The 20537-nt window shown below is 37.9% G+C and overlaps 1 protein-coding gene across 4 annotated transcripts in view; it reads right to left on the bottom strand.

Annotated features, from left to right (window-relative positions):
• Positions 1–2119: 2119 nt before the first annotated feature.
• Positions 2120–20537, bottom strand: part of NDC1 (NDC1 transmembrane nucleoporin) — a 50405-nt gene continuing 31987 nt past the window's right edge. For 3 of the 4 annotated variants that reach the window (XM_087445911.1, XM_004438576.3, XM_087445910.1), the window contains exons 15-18: positions 20428–20491; positions 19338–19438; positions 7857–8017; positions 2120–4635 (exon numbers count right to left, since the gene is read on the bottom strand). In XM_087445911.1, the coding sequence (XP_087302037.1) occupies positions 4572–4635; positions 7857–8017; positions 19338–19438; positions 20428–20491 (390 nt within the window). In that variant the 3' untranslated portion in view covers positions 2120–4571. Of the gene's footprint in view, positions 4636–7856; positions 8018–19337; positions 19439–20427; positions 20492–20537 lie in introns of those variants that run through there. The other variant, XR_015555737.1, reaches the window with a different exon arrangement.

The following is a 20537-nucleotide window of genomic DNA, read 5'->3' as shown; positions in this document are numbered from 1 at the left end:
GCTCATGGCCAATCTCCCTCACCAAAAAAAAAAAATAATAATTTTCCAGATTTTAGAAAGGTAATAAAGATGCATGTTACATACTACTCCCATGGGGTCTGGGACAGCACCTCATAATCAAATATACTACAGCAAATATGAGTACAGTCATACTACATGGAATACATTAAGTTTACAAATAGCCTCACATCAGTTGAGGTCAGGTTTAGTTGCCAAATAAATTTTGTCACCAAACTTACCAATAAGAAAACCTCTAGATTTCAGAATTGTAAATAAAGTTTTGCTCAAGATGAAAACTAAAGTACCCTAGAAAGGACTACTAATTTTCACTTATTTATTGGGAAACTATTGTGAATGGAGCTCAGTCTATGTGGAGTTTGTAATCAGTTTAATTGGACATGGTTGAAGAAAATGACTTTGAAGATAGGTCAGAAGAAACCACCCAGAATAAAGCAGAGCAAGTCAAAAACATTAAAATAGAGAAGACAGCTTAAGACACAGAGGATACATTGAGAAAGTATAACCAGAATCCTGGAAGGAGAGGCAGCTCATAATCTACAAGGGGAAGCGGATTTGTAATCAGTTAAATTACAGTTCAATGTGATAAGGTCCAAAAAAGAAGGAATGACAAAGTAATTAAAAACCCCATGGCAATCTGTCTAGGAGTATGTGGAAAGGCTAAGTTCATTGTGAAGAACGGGAAGTTTGCCAAGACAGAAATTCAAGCAAAGGCAACGACACAAGCGTGAGCACATGATGGTGTGAAGAGCTGCTCATGTCCTATCACCTGTCGCAATTTCAAGACAAGCATGTGAACACCTGAAGCTTCCTCAGCATTCCTGCAGTACCTATGGGGTCTAACCATTGGCTTCCAGCTTGCCAGTAAATGGATCTGATGCAAGAGCTCTACTACAGCAAATGGCAGTTCACATGCTTCAGACACTCATCTGAGAGAACAGCACATACGAGAAAATCCACTAGGGCAGTGGTTCTCTCCCGACCAGCAGCATCAGCACTGTCTGGATACTTGTTAGAAATACAAACTCTTGGGCTCCACCCCAGACTTACTGAATCAGAAATCCGTGTTTTAACAAGCTTTCCAAGTGATTCTGATGCATGCTAAGTTTGGTAACTCCTGATCTAAAATAAACTCTTCTCACAGTGCGACTCTCAGTCCACTGCTCAGAATGTGTCACAAACTCCCTCTCTCAGGAACCAGTCCAGACCTCCTGAAGCAGAATCTCACTAAAGTGGAGCCCAGACTCTGCACTTCTAAGCAGCACTCCCTGTTTGTCTGACGTCTCTCATTTCAAGTTTCAAATGGCACTGCACTGGATTATAAACTCCTTGAAGGGCAAGGGCTGTCTTGTTCACAGTTAAATTTGTTTCTAATAGTCAGGCCATAATAGACACTCAGTGCATGTCTTTCAATGATTAGCAAGCTCCGCATCAATCTGCACATCACTACAGCCACTGCCAAGGCTGCTTAGGACCATGACTGAGAACTATAGGGGGTATGTGCTTAGCTATCCCCCTTCTTACCCCTCAAAATAATGATTTTGCTTATTTAAAAAAAAGTGGTCAGCAGGTTGCTAAAAATAGCTGGATTGTTAACTGATGAATTAAAGCCATCTTCGTTTTAAGGTATTTGGTTTTAAAGAAAGACAACTATGGGTTGGCAGAGCAAAAGAGAGAGTTGAGGGCCTTAGTACAGTACCTCAGCTACCTTGAGGTGAAGTTCAGACTAATTTAAGTAAAGCTGACAGACATAACTGTTAGCCTGGGGGAATATGATCCATTTAGAAACACTATTCTGGCAAGAAAAGAAACCTCTATTAGGAGATGGCTTTCAGCACCTGCATCCTTTGTTTAGTTTTGGAAGAAAGGTAGCCAAGACAACGAAGAAAGAGACTTTTAGAATTCAGGCTCCTCAGAGTTACCACTAAACACCTATCACCCACCAGATTAGTCCAGTTAAGGGGTAAAAGCTGATTTCTCAAGAAGTTAAACCTTTTCAGGTGTTATAAATAACTCTAAGACTGAATTGAAATGGCCAAGGAAACACACACACTAGAAATTAAATAATTGACTTCAAAGATACACATATTTCAATTAATAGTCCCATTTTTAAAAACTGTCGATTTATTTTTCTACTCAATTCAGTACAGTGATATACAAAAGTATATAAATGGATTACCATATGTACAGGAAGACACATAAAACAATTACCAAGGAACAAATCCAGCGAAGTAACAGTTGCTTATCCATGTCCACTCGACTGTACAAGGTTTATTCTAGGACAGTTTCCCAGTTCTCCAGGAAAGAAGTTATGTGGTTTATACCTTCCATAAGGGTCATGCAAACATTACAAGAGCTGACAGAATAACGCTTTGTACTCACAGAGAAAAGCTTTTAAGAACACTCTCTAATTTTGAGAGCATCAGTGAGCTCACAGGCAGGATGTGACTTCATCAAGGAAATGCTTCTCTTCTCTTGGCCTTCCTAAGACCCTCCTCCTTGTACAAAGGAGAAGGAGCTCTCTTTAAGAAGAGGTGATTGAGCCACACCCTGCCCCATAACCGTGTAGGTTATCAACACCCAGTGGGGAAAAGGAACCGACTCCCTTATATACTAAACACACACAATCCAGATTTGGGGAGGCAGTTTCCACAGCTCCACCAGGCAGACATTATGTGACCCGTATTTTGTACACAGCACATTCTCTTGAGAGAAAGAACACCCCAGAAATTTTCACATTGTTCATCAAATATACCTTTCCCCAAAGTATATGGAAAATGGCAAAAACCTAAACCCAGCCAGACATTTTATCCAAGTAAATCAAAGTTTAAAGGAATCATCTCATCATCACTCTTGGGAATCCAATGGTTAAATATCACAATTCTTCTTTAATGGAAGCAGGTTAAGAATCCTTTTCTCCCAAAATGCCTCAGCCAGGGGCAGCACAGAGAATGGAATATAAAAAGCTCAATGGCTTTAAAACATGGAACTCAACAGTTCTCAGTCAACCTAGCCATAATTTTTCAGTCATATGTAAGTAACCACATTCGAAATTCAACTTTCACATTCCAAAAAGAGACCCACTCCACTTCAGACACATACACAAAAGCAATGGCAACAGCCTAAATACTCCAAACAGTGGACAATTGGGGAACTGTCTCATAACGACACTTGAAAGGCCAGCAGGATTCATTTATAATTTGGCATGTGCTGGTTGAAGGGGCAACAAATAAAGGGAATAAAGACATAATACATCAAGTAATCAGACAAATGGTAGACATATATACCACATTAGAGATTCATATACAATACTCTGCTGACTTTAAAGAAAAAATTTTGGGACACTAGAGGGAAAAGATAATAGGAAAATAATTACAAGGGAGCATTTCAGTCCAAAGCTAGTCCAGTGAATATCTACCAGCAGGACTGACAATCTTTCATCTCCCAAGAAGCTGATCTAATAAATTATAAAATTACCTCGCTCACTTTGGGGACATACAGCATACTCCCAAGTATAGTAATCCCTCTGACGCTTTGGTTTCACTTGCTACATGATGATTAAGTTGTGTCTGGCTGTAAAGATTTTCCTAATATATTTTAATTAGCCAGTTAACACAGCAAAAGCTGCTCTCGCTGTGAGGCCAACAAGCTTCACAAAATAATCTGATCTAATGAACATGAAGAGTGGGGGAAAAGGGAAAGTTTCCTGGCTTTTCTTGCAAAACTTTTTCTGTCACTTGAAAAACTCTGTAATCACTTAACGTTTTATTCCAGAAAAAGGAAGCAAAACTAGTTGGGAAAATACCCATACACTTACTGTTTACTAGCATGATGCAAAATAAATTCATAGATGTCAGTCAATTGTCTTTCAAAAACCAAATGTGCGTGTTTAATCTTGTAACTTAAGAACTGAAGTTTTCCACATTCTTTTATATAGAGTTAGCATTCTGTAAATTGAGACCTTTTTTGGACAATCATGCAAATTTAATTTGTCCCTGGAAACAAAAACACCACCTAACAGATTAACAAAACATGTCCTTTAGACAATATTTTTTCTGTGAATTTTTCTCCACTGTTAACATTTTTATCCTTCAGTAAACAGAAACCATTCCTAAAAAGTTTATGTATTTCGAGTTTCCAGAGAGCTAAACTCTCAGAATGATTAGGAAGGAAGACTGGATCAAGTCAACCTGTTTTATCTTCTGAACTGACTCTACTCCTCTCAAAATTCTAAAAATTTTCTAGTTATTATTATTAAGCTACATAAGCTAGAGACATGTCTACTGCCATAGATGCTTCTGCAAAATTGAATAAAGATTTTATTATACCACACAAACAAAAAGCAATTGGTACAGAAAAGGCAGTTTTTTCAGTTATTCTGTTGAGAATTTCTTTCCATGATTTCTCCCATTAAAGTATAGTTTTCAAAGCAACCACCACGACAAAGGAAGCATCTAATTAGTCCATTTTCTTCTGATCCAAGAATGCTGAACATTTACTGTCCCATCTGTAGTTGTATCAGCAGTGTAATGAACACAGTTTATGTTACTTAACTATTCTTTGAACTCCAAGAACTGTTGAAGTCTTTTCTGATGTTCTGCAGATGCTTGCACAGCACTAAATGAAACATAAATTCAAAGCATAAGCTTTATTTTACATTAAGCATATTAAGTGAACCACAGAGCAGAGAGTCAATATTTTTCAAAACAATTAAAAATGATTAGAAATCTTCACTTATTTAGTACTTCTGAAAAAGCTGGATGAAAACCCTCCTTAATCTAATGAGGAGGAGGGCTTGCAGCCAGTAATGGCATACTTCTACCTTCTAAAGACCAAAGCAAATTAAGACAGACAACGGAAGGCATCGATTCTAACCTGCTGCTATAGAACCTGCTGTGCAGAGTTCCAAGCCTTGCTGTAGGTTTTCTGGATTTTATTATTTTATTTAAACCAGATTCCAACATTATCTTTGAGTTGTAGAGTATTTGAATTGCCTTTAATATAAAATCCTTTAAACTAAAATGTTTGGTTAAAACACAATAGACTCCACTAATCGTTTTCAAAGGTAACAGCTTGGTGGTTTAGATTTATTTTCCCTTTGAACATAAGTTATGTCTTGGATGGGGAAACTGAGTTCTCTCCCCACCGTCGCCCCCCTCAAAAACACATTACCTTGACAAAATTAGAGCAAATATATACTGAAACTAGTATAAGACTTCCTTTTAAACTTTTGGGCAAAAATTGAACACAATGAAAGATTCTGGTTTTCTAGTTGTTGAATAGTGATATGCTGTTACTGAATGATACAATGCCAGGTTACCAAAGGTCACCACTTCTAAAAGTGCCAAAACAGTCTTATTATAATAATTTTGCAGCAAATCATCCTACAATGCCTTACACATACACATCTCTGCTTTCTTAAACCATGTAGCTGCCTCTACTTGAACCACTTCAAGTATCTGACTGTGCAGATTCCCTCTAGGTGCCAGTGAGGCTGTCGTCTCTAAATGGCTCTGGACTCGCGCAAACACCAAGTCTGCAGCTCTTCTCGTGAGTCTTCCTCTGCTGGCAGGCAGTGAACTGTGCCTTACTATTGTTAGTACTCCTGACTATAACAGTAGTCTCTTCCCCTCAAAGTTTAATGTTATAGGCCGGAAAACCAGTAAATCAAATTTGCCTAAATTAAGAGTAAACAGGTGCTGAACAAGTATCTCCAATGAGTAACTGACCTGTGTTAATTTTCACGCCTCAAGAGTTTACTTCGTTTATGTCTGGTTCTCAAAGGCGGAACTTTGGGTAATGAATAAATGAGGTATTATACAGTAATAACAGCTGTTGTCACAACAATATATAATGCACAGGGTGGGCTTTACATATGTTTAATCCCACTTTACCTCTATTAACAGCAAATGGAACAAAGCGGGAGGGATAACATCTCCTTTTCACAGGAGGGTAAACAGTATCAGAAAGGTTCAGAGGTTAGGGGAGACAACGTTTACTGGTTAAGAGTATAGACACTGTAGATAGAACTCTAGGGTCAGACAGATTTGAGTCTGAATTCCGGTTCTGCAACTTACTACCTGCATAGCCTTGGGAAAGTTACTTAAATCATTAGGTAACTTGCCCACAACCACAGACAGTCAATGATGTAACCAGACATAAATCCAAATGTTTTAACTCCAAATCTAATATTTTTTCTACCATACCAATCCGTCCTATATTTGTACAAAATAGTCTCTATTGACCTCATCAATTTTAGTGCATATATAAAATATAGCTCTTCTCGGAGAAAAGAAACTAAGGCAGAGTTTCATTCTCATATTTTTTTATTGGTCATCTACCTCCCTTTCTTATCTAAGAAAGCTCTGTTTTCCCCGTTTCTCCCTGTTTTTGCTCTATCACCAATATGCATCATATCTATTTCATTCTCTAAATTCATCAAGTGTTTTCTGAGAGTATCCTACATGGCAATTTACATTTAGAGGCAGTCTAGTGTTGTACAGGGAAAGAAGGTGGCCTTTTAAGAGCAAGATAGACCTGATTTCAGGTTCATGTTCTAGCATTCTCTAGATTGTGCTATTAGGCAAGTTCTCAACCTCTTTGAACCTCAGTTTCCATATCTGTATAATTATGATAATCTCTACACCTCACAGGCTCTTTGAGAAGAGTAAATGAAAAAAACATAAAAAGTGCTAAGTGCATCATCTAGAATAACACTGTCCAATAGAACTTTCTGAAACGATGGAAATGCTTTATACCTAAGCTGTCCAGGCCAGTAGCTACTAGCCATATGTAATTATTGAGGACTTAAAATATGGTCAGTGTGACTGACAAACTGCATTTTTTATTTTATTTAACTTTAATTAATTTAAATTTAAATAGCCACATGTGGGTATCATACTGGAGAGCAGAGATCCAGAAGGCACTCAATAAATAGATTTTTTCTGTTTGTTTTTAAACAAGTGAATAAACTCTCTTAAGGATAGAGGATTATCTATAGCTCTTTTGTATTCCCACAGAGAACCAAAGTGTTCCCAAAAAATTGCTACTGCTGCTGCCTAGTGTTATGGAAATAAAACACTACCTGTTTCTAAAAGCAGGTGGGATAAGAAAGTTCTAAACTATTTATTGATTGCATACAGAAAAAGCAGAGCAATGTCGCGTGTCTTCTAAAATTCATTTATAATTATGACAAACATAATTATACTATAATTAATTAACATATTTATAATTACGATAAACATAGTTTAGTTAATAAACTAATATCCCTTATCCTGCCCAGCTAGATTATTTCACAAGAAAGCAGTGAACATCAATGAAACCAAATATAAACAAGTTTGGCATTTGTGCTTTTCTTTCTGGTTCCGTTTCTGAAGGTGTTGTGATCTGTCATTATTTTTCCAGCATAATTCACAAAGCTCCAAGGACTCATTTATGGAATACTCTGCTCACCCTAAGTCTTAGTTTGCTGACCAAAATGTAATAATAGAATTATTTTTAATGCGCTTTTCTGGAAAGGTACTTGATTTTTCGCCTTTTTTCTCTATTAATGATGTTTCAGTGATTAAAAACATACATATATATACTTATATCTGCTGCATTTATAACTTTCTATCCTCTTTTTTGTCCACTTAAAAGAAGGCCCCAAGCCTTATTTGATAGGCTAAATTTTAAAATATAAATATTAAGTCTAAATCCAAGCTGTTAATTTCCAATAGATATCATGAAGGCCCCAAAAGAATACTTGCAACATGTGCGACTTCATAATTCTCACACCTACTTCTCAAGGGAACTCCTGAAAGTGGAATATTATTATGGATCCAAACAGGTGAACTTACTTCAGATGTTCACCAAATGTAGTAGTTATTCGATAGATGGCAGTTTTTAGTGATGCTCTAAATGCAAATCTTAATGTTTTGTAAGAGGTGTCCACAAGGCTTCCTGAGATCCGAGGTGGTTTACTGGAAGCATGAGGAAGCTTGAAGTACTTGTCAACTGCCTAGATCAAGAAAGAAAGAAAACACATTAGTTCAGACTATCAAGAAAGCCAACTTAGTCCAAGAGATTAAGGAGATTTTATTTCAGATAGATAGAGAAATACACACATACACAAACTATAAAATATTTATTTTGAATCACAGTCAAAATGGTTTGAAAAACAATGCAATAGAGGCTCAGCCCCTGCAGCAGTTACCAGGGAAACATCCAGACCTGTCCTCTACAAGAGACCTACACTGTGACAGCCTTGAAAATGCAAAGCTGGGAAGTGAAACACAGATACCTACTCTTCTTATGATGTATGACAGGTAAGAGTACCTTTATTATAAATCTCAGCCAAAAAAAAGGACCAAAATTTCATACTTTACATAAATAAAGTTATTTACTAAACTAGCTTTTCTTCCTTTTCAATTCTAGATGATAAAGCATCCATGAGCAAGAATAGGTGGGGAGAGAGAGAATTCACAAGTGAAACTGATTTTATTTATAGCTGATAGAATAAGAAATAGAGATATAAGTATATCTTTTAAAGGCCAAAGGTAAATAATATTTTTTAAATGATATAACTACATTAAGAGAAGGAGAAGTGAAGAAAGAGAAGTTACGTTAATCTACTACAGCAAGATAATGTCTAAAGTGACAAGAAATAATAGTATAAATCTATTATTTATAGTTACGGATATAACCACCAAAAGCACTAAAAACAACACTAGTTAAAATGATTTGTCATCATGTTTTCAATTTCAAGAGCTCTTTTATGTCAGCTGAGTGATCCTTTTTATTTTAGCATCCTATTTTTGTTTCAAGGATGCAATATCCTGTCTTATTGCTGAGGATTTTGTTGATTTTCTGTTTTGTTTTCGGTTTTTTGTTTGTTATAGTTTCTTCCAAGACACTTTTTCCCTCTTCACTTCTTTTGGTCTCTATCTTCTGCATTAGAGAGTTTCCTCAGAAATCTAGTAAGCCTTGGCTCATGACTGAGAGGGGACCTCCTAAACTGCTGACCAAAAGCTCTGAGTACAAGGCTGGAGATTACCGACAACAGGCTTCACAACAGGTCATCTGCGTGGACTCTTTTGGGGTGAGTGCCCAACTCAGTAACTTCAGGTCTTTCTTCTTGGATTGGTCAGAGTTCCCAGAGAAGAGTCTTCTAGTACCGTGTGGAGGACCTGGTCCCCAGTGCTCAGGGAGCCAAGTGGGGAACAGAGCTATCTAGCACACCACCCTGCTTTTAGTGTAGTACCCACAGCTGTGTCTGGACTCCCTCAGTCCAGAGACCCGGTGTTCTACCCTCGCTAGAGGATAAACCTCAACTTCTGCTGGAGCGAGGGAGGAGCACGCGCTGCAGAGAATTTGGGATCTAACTGGTTTTCAAACAGCTCTCACCCAAACCTCCTTATTTTGGTACCTGTCCCTTCCCCCTTGGTTCCGGAAGTATTTGGTGCTTGTCCCACTACCAACTTCAGATTTGCCTCCCAGATATGCTATGGAGGTTATCTTTACCATCTGCTCTCCAGCGTTGACAACTTTGTTGCTGTTGTCTCTTCTCCTGTTTATGGATTTATGTCTTTTTGAAAGTCCTTTTGCTGTGGGTTAGCAGAGTTTGGGGGAAGGAACAGGATTTGATGCGTGTGTTCAGTCTGCCATGGTAACTTCAAGTCCAATTGTTTGTTCTTTCAATAGAAGCTTATAAGAGCGTTTCCCAAGACTGGGAATACTTGAGATGAATTCAGTGACATACTTAAGCAACATTAAATAACACTGAATCATAATGGAAAAGTTACTTCCTCGTCAACTTTCTTGCAAACTTTCTGATTAACCCTCAGTATACCAGAAAAAACAGTCATCACCATGATTTACCATCTGGGTCCAATGGACACTTTTTATAGTTTAAAGTCATTTTACAAAAAATTTACAGAAGAATGACAGGATAATGTAAAATAACTTTATAGAAATTTAAATAAGAATATAAACATATTTTCCAGGTTTTGAAGACACACATCTGAAATGGGCAATGTCCTTTGAATGCAACTAGCTGCTCATCAGCTATCATGCACAAACCTGGAACATATCCATCTTGTAATAACGATTTCAAACTGAAATATCTCCAATAGGTTCTAGCTTATCATTACTTCTGTTTTCTTTCCTTGCATTTGCACCATCAAAATACAGTATTTTTTAAAACTTTTGACAGCTCATAACTTTGTTGAAGAGAGTTCAGCCATTTTCTTGGTGCCATAATTGCAAAACATTTTCATTCTTAGGTTTATAAAGACAAATTCAAATTATCATTTTTTCATTTCAACATCATCTATTTCCTTCCAATCACCTTTGTATACATCTTTGTATACCTTCAGCATTCACCTACTTATTGTGCACAAACATCATAGAAGATGAAGGAACACTGTCACGTGTACTTGTAGCAAAATGGGATGATTCAAGCTCTTATAAAATATTGTGGCATAAAGTCCTTCCTGCTGAATGGCTTACTAGATGAGGATATCACATACATTTCCTTTTTCTCCTTAAATATATACTGCTTTGTCATCAATTCTTGAGTTTGAGAAAATATATCTAGATTATTATCATCTGAAGAGTCATAGTCTGAAATTCTTTTTATATGATCAATTTCACCATCATCATTCAAGTCTAGAGCTGTGCTGTCCAACGTGGTAACCATTAAGACACATGTAGCTATCGAGCACTTGAAATGTGGCAGGTCTGAATTGAGATATGTTGTAAGTGAAAAATACACAGCAGATTTTGAAGACTTAGTATGAAAAAAGAATATAAAATATCTCATTAATAATTTTATATTGATTACATGATAAAATGATAATATTTTAGATATACTGAGTTAAATAAAATATTGTTAAAATTAACCTCACCTATATTTTTTAAATGTAATTACTAGAAAATGTAAAATCACATATGTAGATTGCATCATATTTCTATTGGACAGAGCTGATCTAGAGTGCTGTCTCTGTGCATTCATCTTCTAATTTATCTAAATGATTATTTAACATATTGGCAATTTTCTTCCCTTTACCATTGTTGGCGGAAAATTTTAAAATTCTGAATTAGCAACTATATTCAATGAAAGCTGGAAAAAAAGACTATAATGATGTGTGTCCAGACTACTTATGTATCTTTTCTTGAAAACTGAAGCAATGCTCCATGGTTTCATCATTTTTCTGTTTTCTTCTTGGTCTTTTTACCACAATTAGGAATAACTGATGAGTAATGATGAAATAATTCCTAGGATGACCAAATAGCGAATTGTTTCAAGATAATGGAAATGTAAAATCGCTAAGATTTCATAATACATCTTAGGTTTTAAAAGGGTTCAAAGGGTAATTGCAAAAGAATGAATTTTGTTGAATTGTTTTCTCTTTGCTCTTCGAAAGGCCTCTAAGAAAGAATAAAAGTCATAAAATATCAATCCTTACAAACAGTTGCAACTCAAAAAAGAAATGCAAAAAATAACTTAGGCCCACCAGACTGGAATGGTAGAAGGGTCAAATCAGAGAGGACAGTCTCTGTGGAGCGAATGTGTCCTAACACATCTTTACTCCTCACCAATCTCCTTTTATAACCAAGGATGAGCCTGCTTCAGGTTCAGGGACTCCAGCACCAACGGTATCTAGCTCGAGCTTAAAACTATTGTCTTTTCTCACTTTAATTGTCTCATCCTCAATACTGAAATCCAAAAAGCCCTGAAACCAGAAACTTTTGTAACTCGGTTGGTGGCAAAAGCTGACCTGACCTGACCTCATCTGGCAGTAAAACCTGACTTGAGCAGACATAGGGTATCTCACTAAATACGAACATTCAGACATTTCACTGGAGAAAAGTACTAATGTATCTCATTAAGGGGATTCTACCTCAGATACAATAGGAGTTTTATGTAAGGTATATGTATACTATGTGCTATTTTTAAAATCCAAAAAATCTGAATTTTGAAATATATCCTAGGGTTTGAGATAAGGGACTGTAGACCTGCATTCTATTTGTAGCAAGCCAAACTAGTTTTCCTTTTACAATAGTGATATCAAAGTTTCCTTTTAAATAAATTTAAGTTAAAAATGAATGACTTAAAATGGTAAATAAATAATAGTTCAGGTGGTATACAGATATGACTAAAATTATGACAACAGTATGTGGTAAAAAGCAGTTATGGCAAGAACTATGAAGGCAGCATATGAATAACTTAAATCTAGGAAACACTGGTTCATAATAGTTAATGATGTGCCCCATGGTTAGAAGAACTGAAGCACTTAACCAGCCATGAGATTAAAAAAGTTATCTATTGAGCATTCATATGTACTACAAACAGTCCCTGCCCTGAACACTCAGATCACACAACTGGGATCTCAAATATCTACTTAAGAATTATCCCAAACAATGAAAAGAGTAAGTGGTGAGTACAATACATCACTGAAAAATATACACTCTTGAGAAAAAATAAAAAGTTCTATGAAGGCCTTACTTTGGCCCTAATAGAAGCCTAAAGAGGGGCTGTATTACGAAAACAGGCACTTTTTGCCCATTTATATTTAGATGCAGTAGTATATGCACAAAAGCCAAATAAAGAGAAAACCTCAGCTGCTCTCCCCTGAATATTTATCCGTCAGTGTTATTAACAAATGTCCACTGTGCCGAGCCCTGGAAGTCCCTGGTGTCAAGGATCCTACTCATAACCTAGTTAAAACAAAGGTTTACTCCACTGAAGCCAGAATCCCAAACAAAAGCTAAGGATAAGAGCAGTCTTTGTTACTGGAATTCATGACCACAGAGCAGAGTTCCTCAACTTCAGGACCACCAACATTTTGGACTGGATAACTCTCTGTTGTGGGCGCTGTCCTGTGCATCTTGTTTAGCCGCATCCCTGGGCTCTACACAATAGATGCCAGTAGCACTCCCCTAGTTGTGACAATCAAAACATCTCCAGACATTGCCGAACATCTCCTGAGAAACACAAAATTGCCCCTGGTTGAGAACCACTGCTATAGAATAATAATAAATGATGACAGTTAAATTTATTGCTGCAGTTATTGTGTGCCAGTAACTGAGTTAACTGCTTTATATATATCACCTCACTTAATCAAATAATTTGCTAACAAAGCCACACATGATAACCACTTGCTTCTTTTCGTTTAGATGTTTTTATAATCAAGTACCTGCCATTTATTGCATACCTAACACTTGCCAGGCACCATTCTAGACTCTTTAGAGATATTGCCTCTAACCCGCAGAATAACCCTGCAAGGTACTATTTCCATGCTACAGATGAAGACACTGATATCAGAAAAGTTAAATAAATTACCCTCAGTCACTCAGAATGTAGTGGAGCCTGGATTTGAAGCGGGCATCTGTCTGACACTGTGTCTGCTGGAGTGCTTGCTTATAGTACTGACAGCAATACTTTTTTTTTAATGTTGAAGGATATTTTCTCCTGTACAGTATAAGAATTCTGTCATTCCACACAGTAACAATGACAACAAAGTAATAAGAGCTAACATTCGTGGGGCACTTAGTATGGGCCAGGCACCCTGAGTGCTTCACAAAGATGATTTCATTCATTTTTCATAACCCTATGAGCTAAGTACTGTTATCATCATCCCCATTTTCCAGATACAGAAATTGAAGTTAGAGACTACCATGTTTATTGGTTATACAATGCACTTCCCCCCAACATTTTATAATTTCTGAAATGGAGATGTATCTTCTAATTAATGGCATCTTAGAGTCAATGAAACATCGTAAACATCTTTTCCAAGGTCGCACAGCTAAGCAGCAGTAGGAGCTGGGATTTAGGCAGATCTGACCCTAGATCTCACACTTTGGCCGCTCTGACACACTGCCATTCTATCTTAAGAAACGAGGTTAAGAAATGCATACCCCTGCCAAGCCCTCACAGAGATAATCTGATGGGGTGGACAGCAAAGGACTTGGGGTCTGAAAGCTGGGTTTTCAAATCTGACTCGACCATTTACTGGGCATGATCTTGAATAAGTCATACCAATAGATACAGTCTTTCTGAGAGAGATTCAATCATGCAAAATAAGCCTTATTGTAATCCTATAGGGTTGTTACAAAGATTAAAGCAGCATTTCTTTTGGAGTACTTAGATTAGCATAGGATTCTAGAGAAACAAAAAGTGGACTGTGACTGGTAGAAGAATATTGGTCAAGGGTCTCTGGGCCTTCAAACTCCCATAGTTCTGGCCCTCAAGAATATTCCTTTCCTGGGGCTGGCCCTGTGGCGCAAGTAGTTAAGTGTGCGCAATCCGCTGCGGCGGCCCGGGGTTCGCCGGTTTGGATCCCGGGCGGGCACCAACGCACCGCTTGTTAAGCCATGCTGTGGCGGCGTCCCATATAAAGTGGGGGACCCGGGCGCGCACCAACGCACCGCTTGTTAAGCCGTGCTGTGGCGGCGTCCCATATAAAGTGGGGGAAGATGGGGACGGATGTTAGTCCAGGGCCAGTCTTCCTCAGCAAAAAAAGAGGAGGATTGGCATCGGATGTTAGCTCAGGGCTGGTCTTCCTCACCAAAAAAAATAAATAAATAATATTCTTTTCCTTTTCCCTTTTAACTTTTATATCACCTCCTCAGGGAAGCCTTTAATGACTTCACACCCTTCCTTTCTACTCTCGTTCACAAGGCTAGCTTAGATTCACCTGTTTTATGTTCTCTGATCATCCTGCATTTCTGTAAATTGTGGTGCTTATTCCAAATGTAGTTAATTATTTGTATGATTATCTGTTTTATAGTCTGTAAGCTCCTGGAGGGCGAAACATGTCTGTCTTTCCATTCTGTATCTTAGCACATGCTAAGTTCAATAATTAAATATTTACTGGATGAACGGATCTGTAAATGGCATAAAGGCGAACTTCAACATTCCAAGTATATGCAAATTTGACCTTCAGATGATGAGGCAAAAAATATAATAGAACTGATCTCCTAATCAAGGCTTTCTGAAAAGAAGGCATTTTGAAGAATTTGAAACATACTCTTGAAATAGTTCTAGAGCTAGATGATGGTGATGGTTGCACAATGTAAATATACTTAATGACAAGAACTATACACTAAAAAATAGTTAAAATGGTAAATTTTATGTTATGTATATTTTACCACAATTAAAAAAATTTTTTTAATTAAAAATATACTTTACCATTTTGGTCCCCAAGCTTTTGCATATAAGGACACTTTTCAAGGACAAAAAATAGACATTGTGGAATTCCACAGGATAGTTGTTCTCTCTCCACTAATGGAGGAAATAAGTAACTATGATACACTTGATAATGCTTTCAAATGAATTTGTTTTTTAATTAACCAAAACAACATGTAGAAACCTCTGAAAAATAGCTGCAAATATCTTAGACACACATCAGTTATTCAGATGACAGCATGTATGTCTGGATTCACGAACCCCTTGTAAATACTAGTGATCTCCCAGGACGGCTTGGCCCACTGGTAGAACAACTGCTCTAGCATATCCATCCCTCCACTCCCTGCCCTCTGAATAGTTTGAAGAGTGAAAGGTTCCCCTTTCCTTTCACATTTTGCCTTTAATGATTCACAATGAAATGGCTGATGTTATTGATAACGAAAAGTAAAACAAAAGAACAGAATAGTTCCATACAACTGTTCCTTAGTAATATCCAGAAGCCTGTATTGTACAACTTGCCTTAAATTACAGAGATACTTAGAACTTACTCTTTTTACTAAAAGCAAGTATCCCTTCTAGATCAAAGAACGTAAAACCAAAAACATATAACAGGGCTCATGAGTCACATCACTTCCTTGCCTCTCAAAATTAAAGGGCTTGGGACCATTATAGTTAACCCATTGCATCAGAACTGTCACAAAATTCAGGCCCCAGAACAGAAGGCTTCACCCACTGAACCAACCACAGAGCTATGCAACAGCCACCCAACAAGCATTTAAAAAGTGCCTGTCATTTGCCAGATACCATGACAGATGCTAGGAATACAAAGACGAGACAAGGTCCCTGCCTCTACTCTGACTAATAGAGACAATAAAGGTAAACAGACAATTAAAATGCAGTGTAATAAAGTTTTGAGATGGGGGTCAAAGGGCACAGTCAGACAAAAGGAGAAAAATGTGTTCTAGGCAAAGAAGGAAAGAAAAGGCATCACGCATAGAGTTAGGTTAAGAAAATAAAATATATTTGGGGGGGAAACTGCATAGTCCATGGTGATTATTAGAGCAGAGGGCTCACGGGAAGGACAGGAGAACAGCTGGAGTCAGAATGAAGGATCTCTGTTAGGAGCTTGTATGGGCAAGACACCATAGTAATAACTCAGGTGAGGAATGCCAAGTAAGGCAGAAGCAGGAGCGACGGGCAAAAGAGAATGGATGGGTGGTGGATACAGGATTGATCCCTTAAGGTTTTGCCGAATGGGTGCAATTAAAAACATAGGGACAAATTGCTGAAGGAATTAGTAATAAAATGGCTGAAGTGACAGATCATAAGGTCTAAGCTGGATAGGGAAAGACATATATGTAGCCAGGAGGGAGTTAAAAGACAAAGGAAGTGAAAATATTGGTAAAGACAAAGAAAGTGTGCAGAAGAAGGTAGGGCACGAGAGGGCTGTGCCTGGAGCAAGCGCTCTTCCATGGGCCCAAAGGCCTAGGGGTCACATTCACGGGGCATGAACTTTGGGATAAAAATCAGATGTTTATCTTCAGTAAGCTCTAATGAAAATTTAGCATTTCTTTCAATTACGAATAACAGAAATCACCAAATCTTCATATTACTTACTATTGCAGTATCTTGAAATACCATTCATCTTATCACTACTCCAAAATGATGACAGTTGTTAGACTCACTCATAGATCTTGTTATTTAATGCTTTAATTAAAAAGCACACATTACTATAACACAAACTTAACACTTTCGTAATTACATTCCAATATAATTGATTTCCTTTCTAATCCTAAGTACTTTATTATATTCACTGAAGAACGTTATTCTGAGAAAAAGTCCATGGGCTTCATCAGACTGCCAAAGGGACTGCATTTAAGGACTCTGGCTTAGAGGGTAGCATCCTGGTGTTTTAAGCTTTGGAGGTGGAGAATTCAGGGGCGAAGGAGGCCAAGGGGGTAGTCGTGGGCTGAAACTTAAGAGTACATAAAAGAGTAGTGAAGAGGAGGATGTCAGAGAGCTGTGCAGCCAAGGGAGACAGATATCCACACGGACACTGAATCACTCACTACAGTCAATCTCAGCACGTGGGGCGGAAAAGGAACAACCAGCAAGGTAGTTTGCAAAATCTGATGACTGCAGAGGATGACCAAAAGGCTGACTGTGATGTGGACTAGGGGAGAACAGATGTCACAAGCCTCACACAAGGAGTCTACACTCAGAAACTAAGGACAAGGTGACTGGTCCTGTTCTTTGATCCTTTTACACTTCCCAACTGTCAAATATGCCTCTTTGCCTGTTTCTACTCTGCCCCTCAAATGTTCTCCATTCCAGCTCCTGTTTCAAAGTAAACAAGGCCTGACCTTTTGACACACCTGTAATTCTTACCTTCCTAACCAAAGGTATGAAGGACTATAAATAATCAAATAAACAGATTGCTTTCCTTGTCATATCTACCCATAACCAACCACGAAGAAGAATTAGAAATTCTGATGGTGTGAGAACAAAGTAATTTGGGTGCAGAATAGCTCTAGTATGAGGTAGTGTGAGCCTTGTAAATCAATTCAGTTTCAACCAGCATTTTTTTAAATGAAATGGAATGGAAAATATTAGAATGCACTGCACATAGTAAAAGGTACTGTTCTAAGAATCTTTTGTTTCTGTTACACACACACACACGCATATATTCTGAGTCTAATGTGAACATACTGCAGGTCATGGTCCAAAAAGTTTGAAAGCCACAGTTCTAGGGGTAGAACTGTTCCCTCTGAAGAGAACCCTACGTGAAAATAAAAGGCCCAGGATGAGATGGCAGACAGTTCAGAAAGAATAAGAGATGTGGATCTGTAGTTTTCTCTGGGGTCTACTACACTGCTAATGCCCTGGAATCAGGTTCAAGGCCCAGCTCTGCCCCCACGAGACCTGTGTGTGAGACCCGAGGTAAGCCCGTGTGCAACCGAGCCTCCCTCGTCTATAAAACAGGGCTAACACAGCTCCACCTTACTTACTTCACAGGACAGTTACGAGGCTCAAAAAAAAAATGATATGAATCACTCTGTAGACTTTAAAGCATTATTCTGTTATTTTATTTTAGGCTACACAGCCAGAGTGATACAAAACAAACTATGCTATGAGTACGAAAGACACGCCCAAATGGTGGTTACCCGACTGTGTGGTTAGACAAGCCAAATGTCAGAAGTTGTGGGGAAATACTAGGAAATTATGTTTTTAGAGAAAGGTAGCTGGGCACAAATAATAAAACTATCCATGTGTACACACATGCCTCAAGTAACATACATAAGAAACTGAGCAAAAGAGGACGCAAAACAAACAAAAAAAATCACTGGTTTTGATGGGTAAAAGGTAAAATGAATTGAGATTTGAAGAAAGGAATGGTGAAGCGTGTTTCTCTTCATATCTTAAATGACTTCCCAAGACCAAAAGATGTACCAATCGTTATCAAGCCCAGTTCAGTACCACCTCTTCCAGAAAACCCACTGCACACCCCAACCCTACACCTCTCAACGCCTCTAGCACTCAGTGTTTCTCTCTCTCATCAGACATGTAACTAATATGACAAGGTGGTGTAAAACATATCACCCAACATGAAGTTAGGAAAGGCAGCTTACTGGAAAGCAAGAAGCATAGGTTTTATTTTTCTGCCTTTCTTTAAGTCCAGAACTAAAAAGATCTGTTAGTTTAAAACTAACCACCCAGCCTGGTGGCAGACATCCACTGGCCTCGGCTCTATCTTCCTGCGCCTCTGACCAATAGGTAACTTATTATCTGCATGGGTAATTAAACTACAGGTCATTTTCAATAGCTACAAACGTGTAAGGACCCGAACTTACACCACTGAACAGAATTCCAATGTCCCAAATAATCTGTTTAATACCAGAGGTATATCCTACAGGTTTAGTATTTCTTTTTCTTTTTCTATAAAATTATTATTTATAAATGAATTAAAAGTTTCTCTTCATAGTCTCTCTTAGATTATAATTTCCTGATAGTGAGAATAGTATCATTATTTTAACTTCCAACATATGTTTTGTTATTCAGTAAATGTGATATATGAGAAACAAACTGAAAAACCGGCAGAGGGTGATAAATAAACACGATCTCTACCCCCACCAACCCACATATCGCCTACCTCTTGCAGCGTCAACAAAGTATTAAGAATAGCCGGCAGTGTAGTCTGGACCACTCCAAATCTATCTTCTGTAAACGATGCTGCCACCAAGTGAGACAGACCTCAGGGGGAAAAGAAGAAAAGAGTGAAAAGTGAATAAAAATTAGGCAAATCTATTTTCGATACATCTATCTGAGAAAGGATTAATGTCCTGAATACATCGAGAACTTCTAAATAAAGGAGAGGCGGTAACCCAATAGAAAAGTAGGCCAAAGACTGGACTGGGCCCTGAAAGGTGCTCTGCTGCAGCAGTCAAGAGGAAGACGACAGTCTTGGCTGTACAGTCTAGTAAGGAAAACACATTTTAAAAAATAATATTGTATTGGGAATGGTAAGTGCTAGGAAGAAAAACAAAAGCATGGTGAGGAACAGAGTGACAGTCGTGAGGAAACTTTTCATGGGGTGGCCAAGAAAGGTCTCTCTGAGGAAGTATCATTTAAGCATTGAGCAGGCAGTATCTCTAAGATGAAAAGAAACAGTTCTTTAACAACTAAGTGTTCATATTTAACTTAAGTTGAATATGTTAAAATATGTCAAATAAGTTGACAGATAAAAAAACAATCTATTAATTGTAGTTTTTTTGAAGTAGAGAAAGATATGTAAGAATCCCAGGCTCAGTTTCTCTACTCATATATAAGGAAAATTTCTGCCCAAATTAAAGTACACCTAAACATCTAAGAAAAATGATCTATATAAAACAAGATATAAAAATGTATCTGAAAATTCAAAGATTCAGATCAAAGTCCAGAAGTGACCTTTCATGGATATGCTTCAATATTTAACTGATAATTAAAAACACAGTTGCTGGGCCGGCCCCGTGGCTTAGCAGTTAAGTGCGCGCACTCCACTGCTGGCAGCCTGGGTTCGGATCCCGGGCGCGCACCCACGCACCGCTTCTCCGGCCATGCTGAGGCCGCGTCCCACGTACAGCAACTAGAAGGATGTGCAACTATGACATACAACTATCTACTGGGGCTTTGGGGGAAAAAAATAAATAAAAACAAAACAAACAAACAAAAAAACACAGTTGCAGTTCGCTGAGATTTCTTACCTTCTAATGCCCAGATATGCATTTGGGCATCTGAAAAAACAGCCTGAATGGAGGCCTCTGGGTGCTACAAATACAACAAAAACACTTAAGTAAGTTCCCCTGGGCAAAAA

The sequence above is a fragment of the Ceratotherium simum genome, chromosome 22, assembly GCF_057802395.1.
Source record: "Ceratotherium simum simum isolate JZ-2026a chromosome 22, ASM5780239v1, whole genome shotgun sequence".
Lineage (NCBI taxonomy): Eukaryota > Metazoa > Chordata > Mammalia > Perissodactyla > Rhinocerotidae > Ceratotherium > Ceratotherium simum.
Note: the sequence above shows the minus strand (reverse complement) of the source record. Positions and strands in the feature narration are given on the sequence as shown.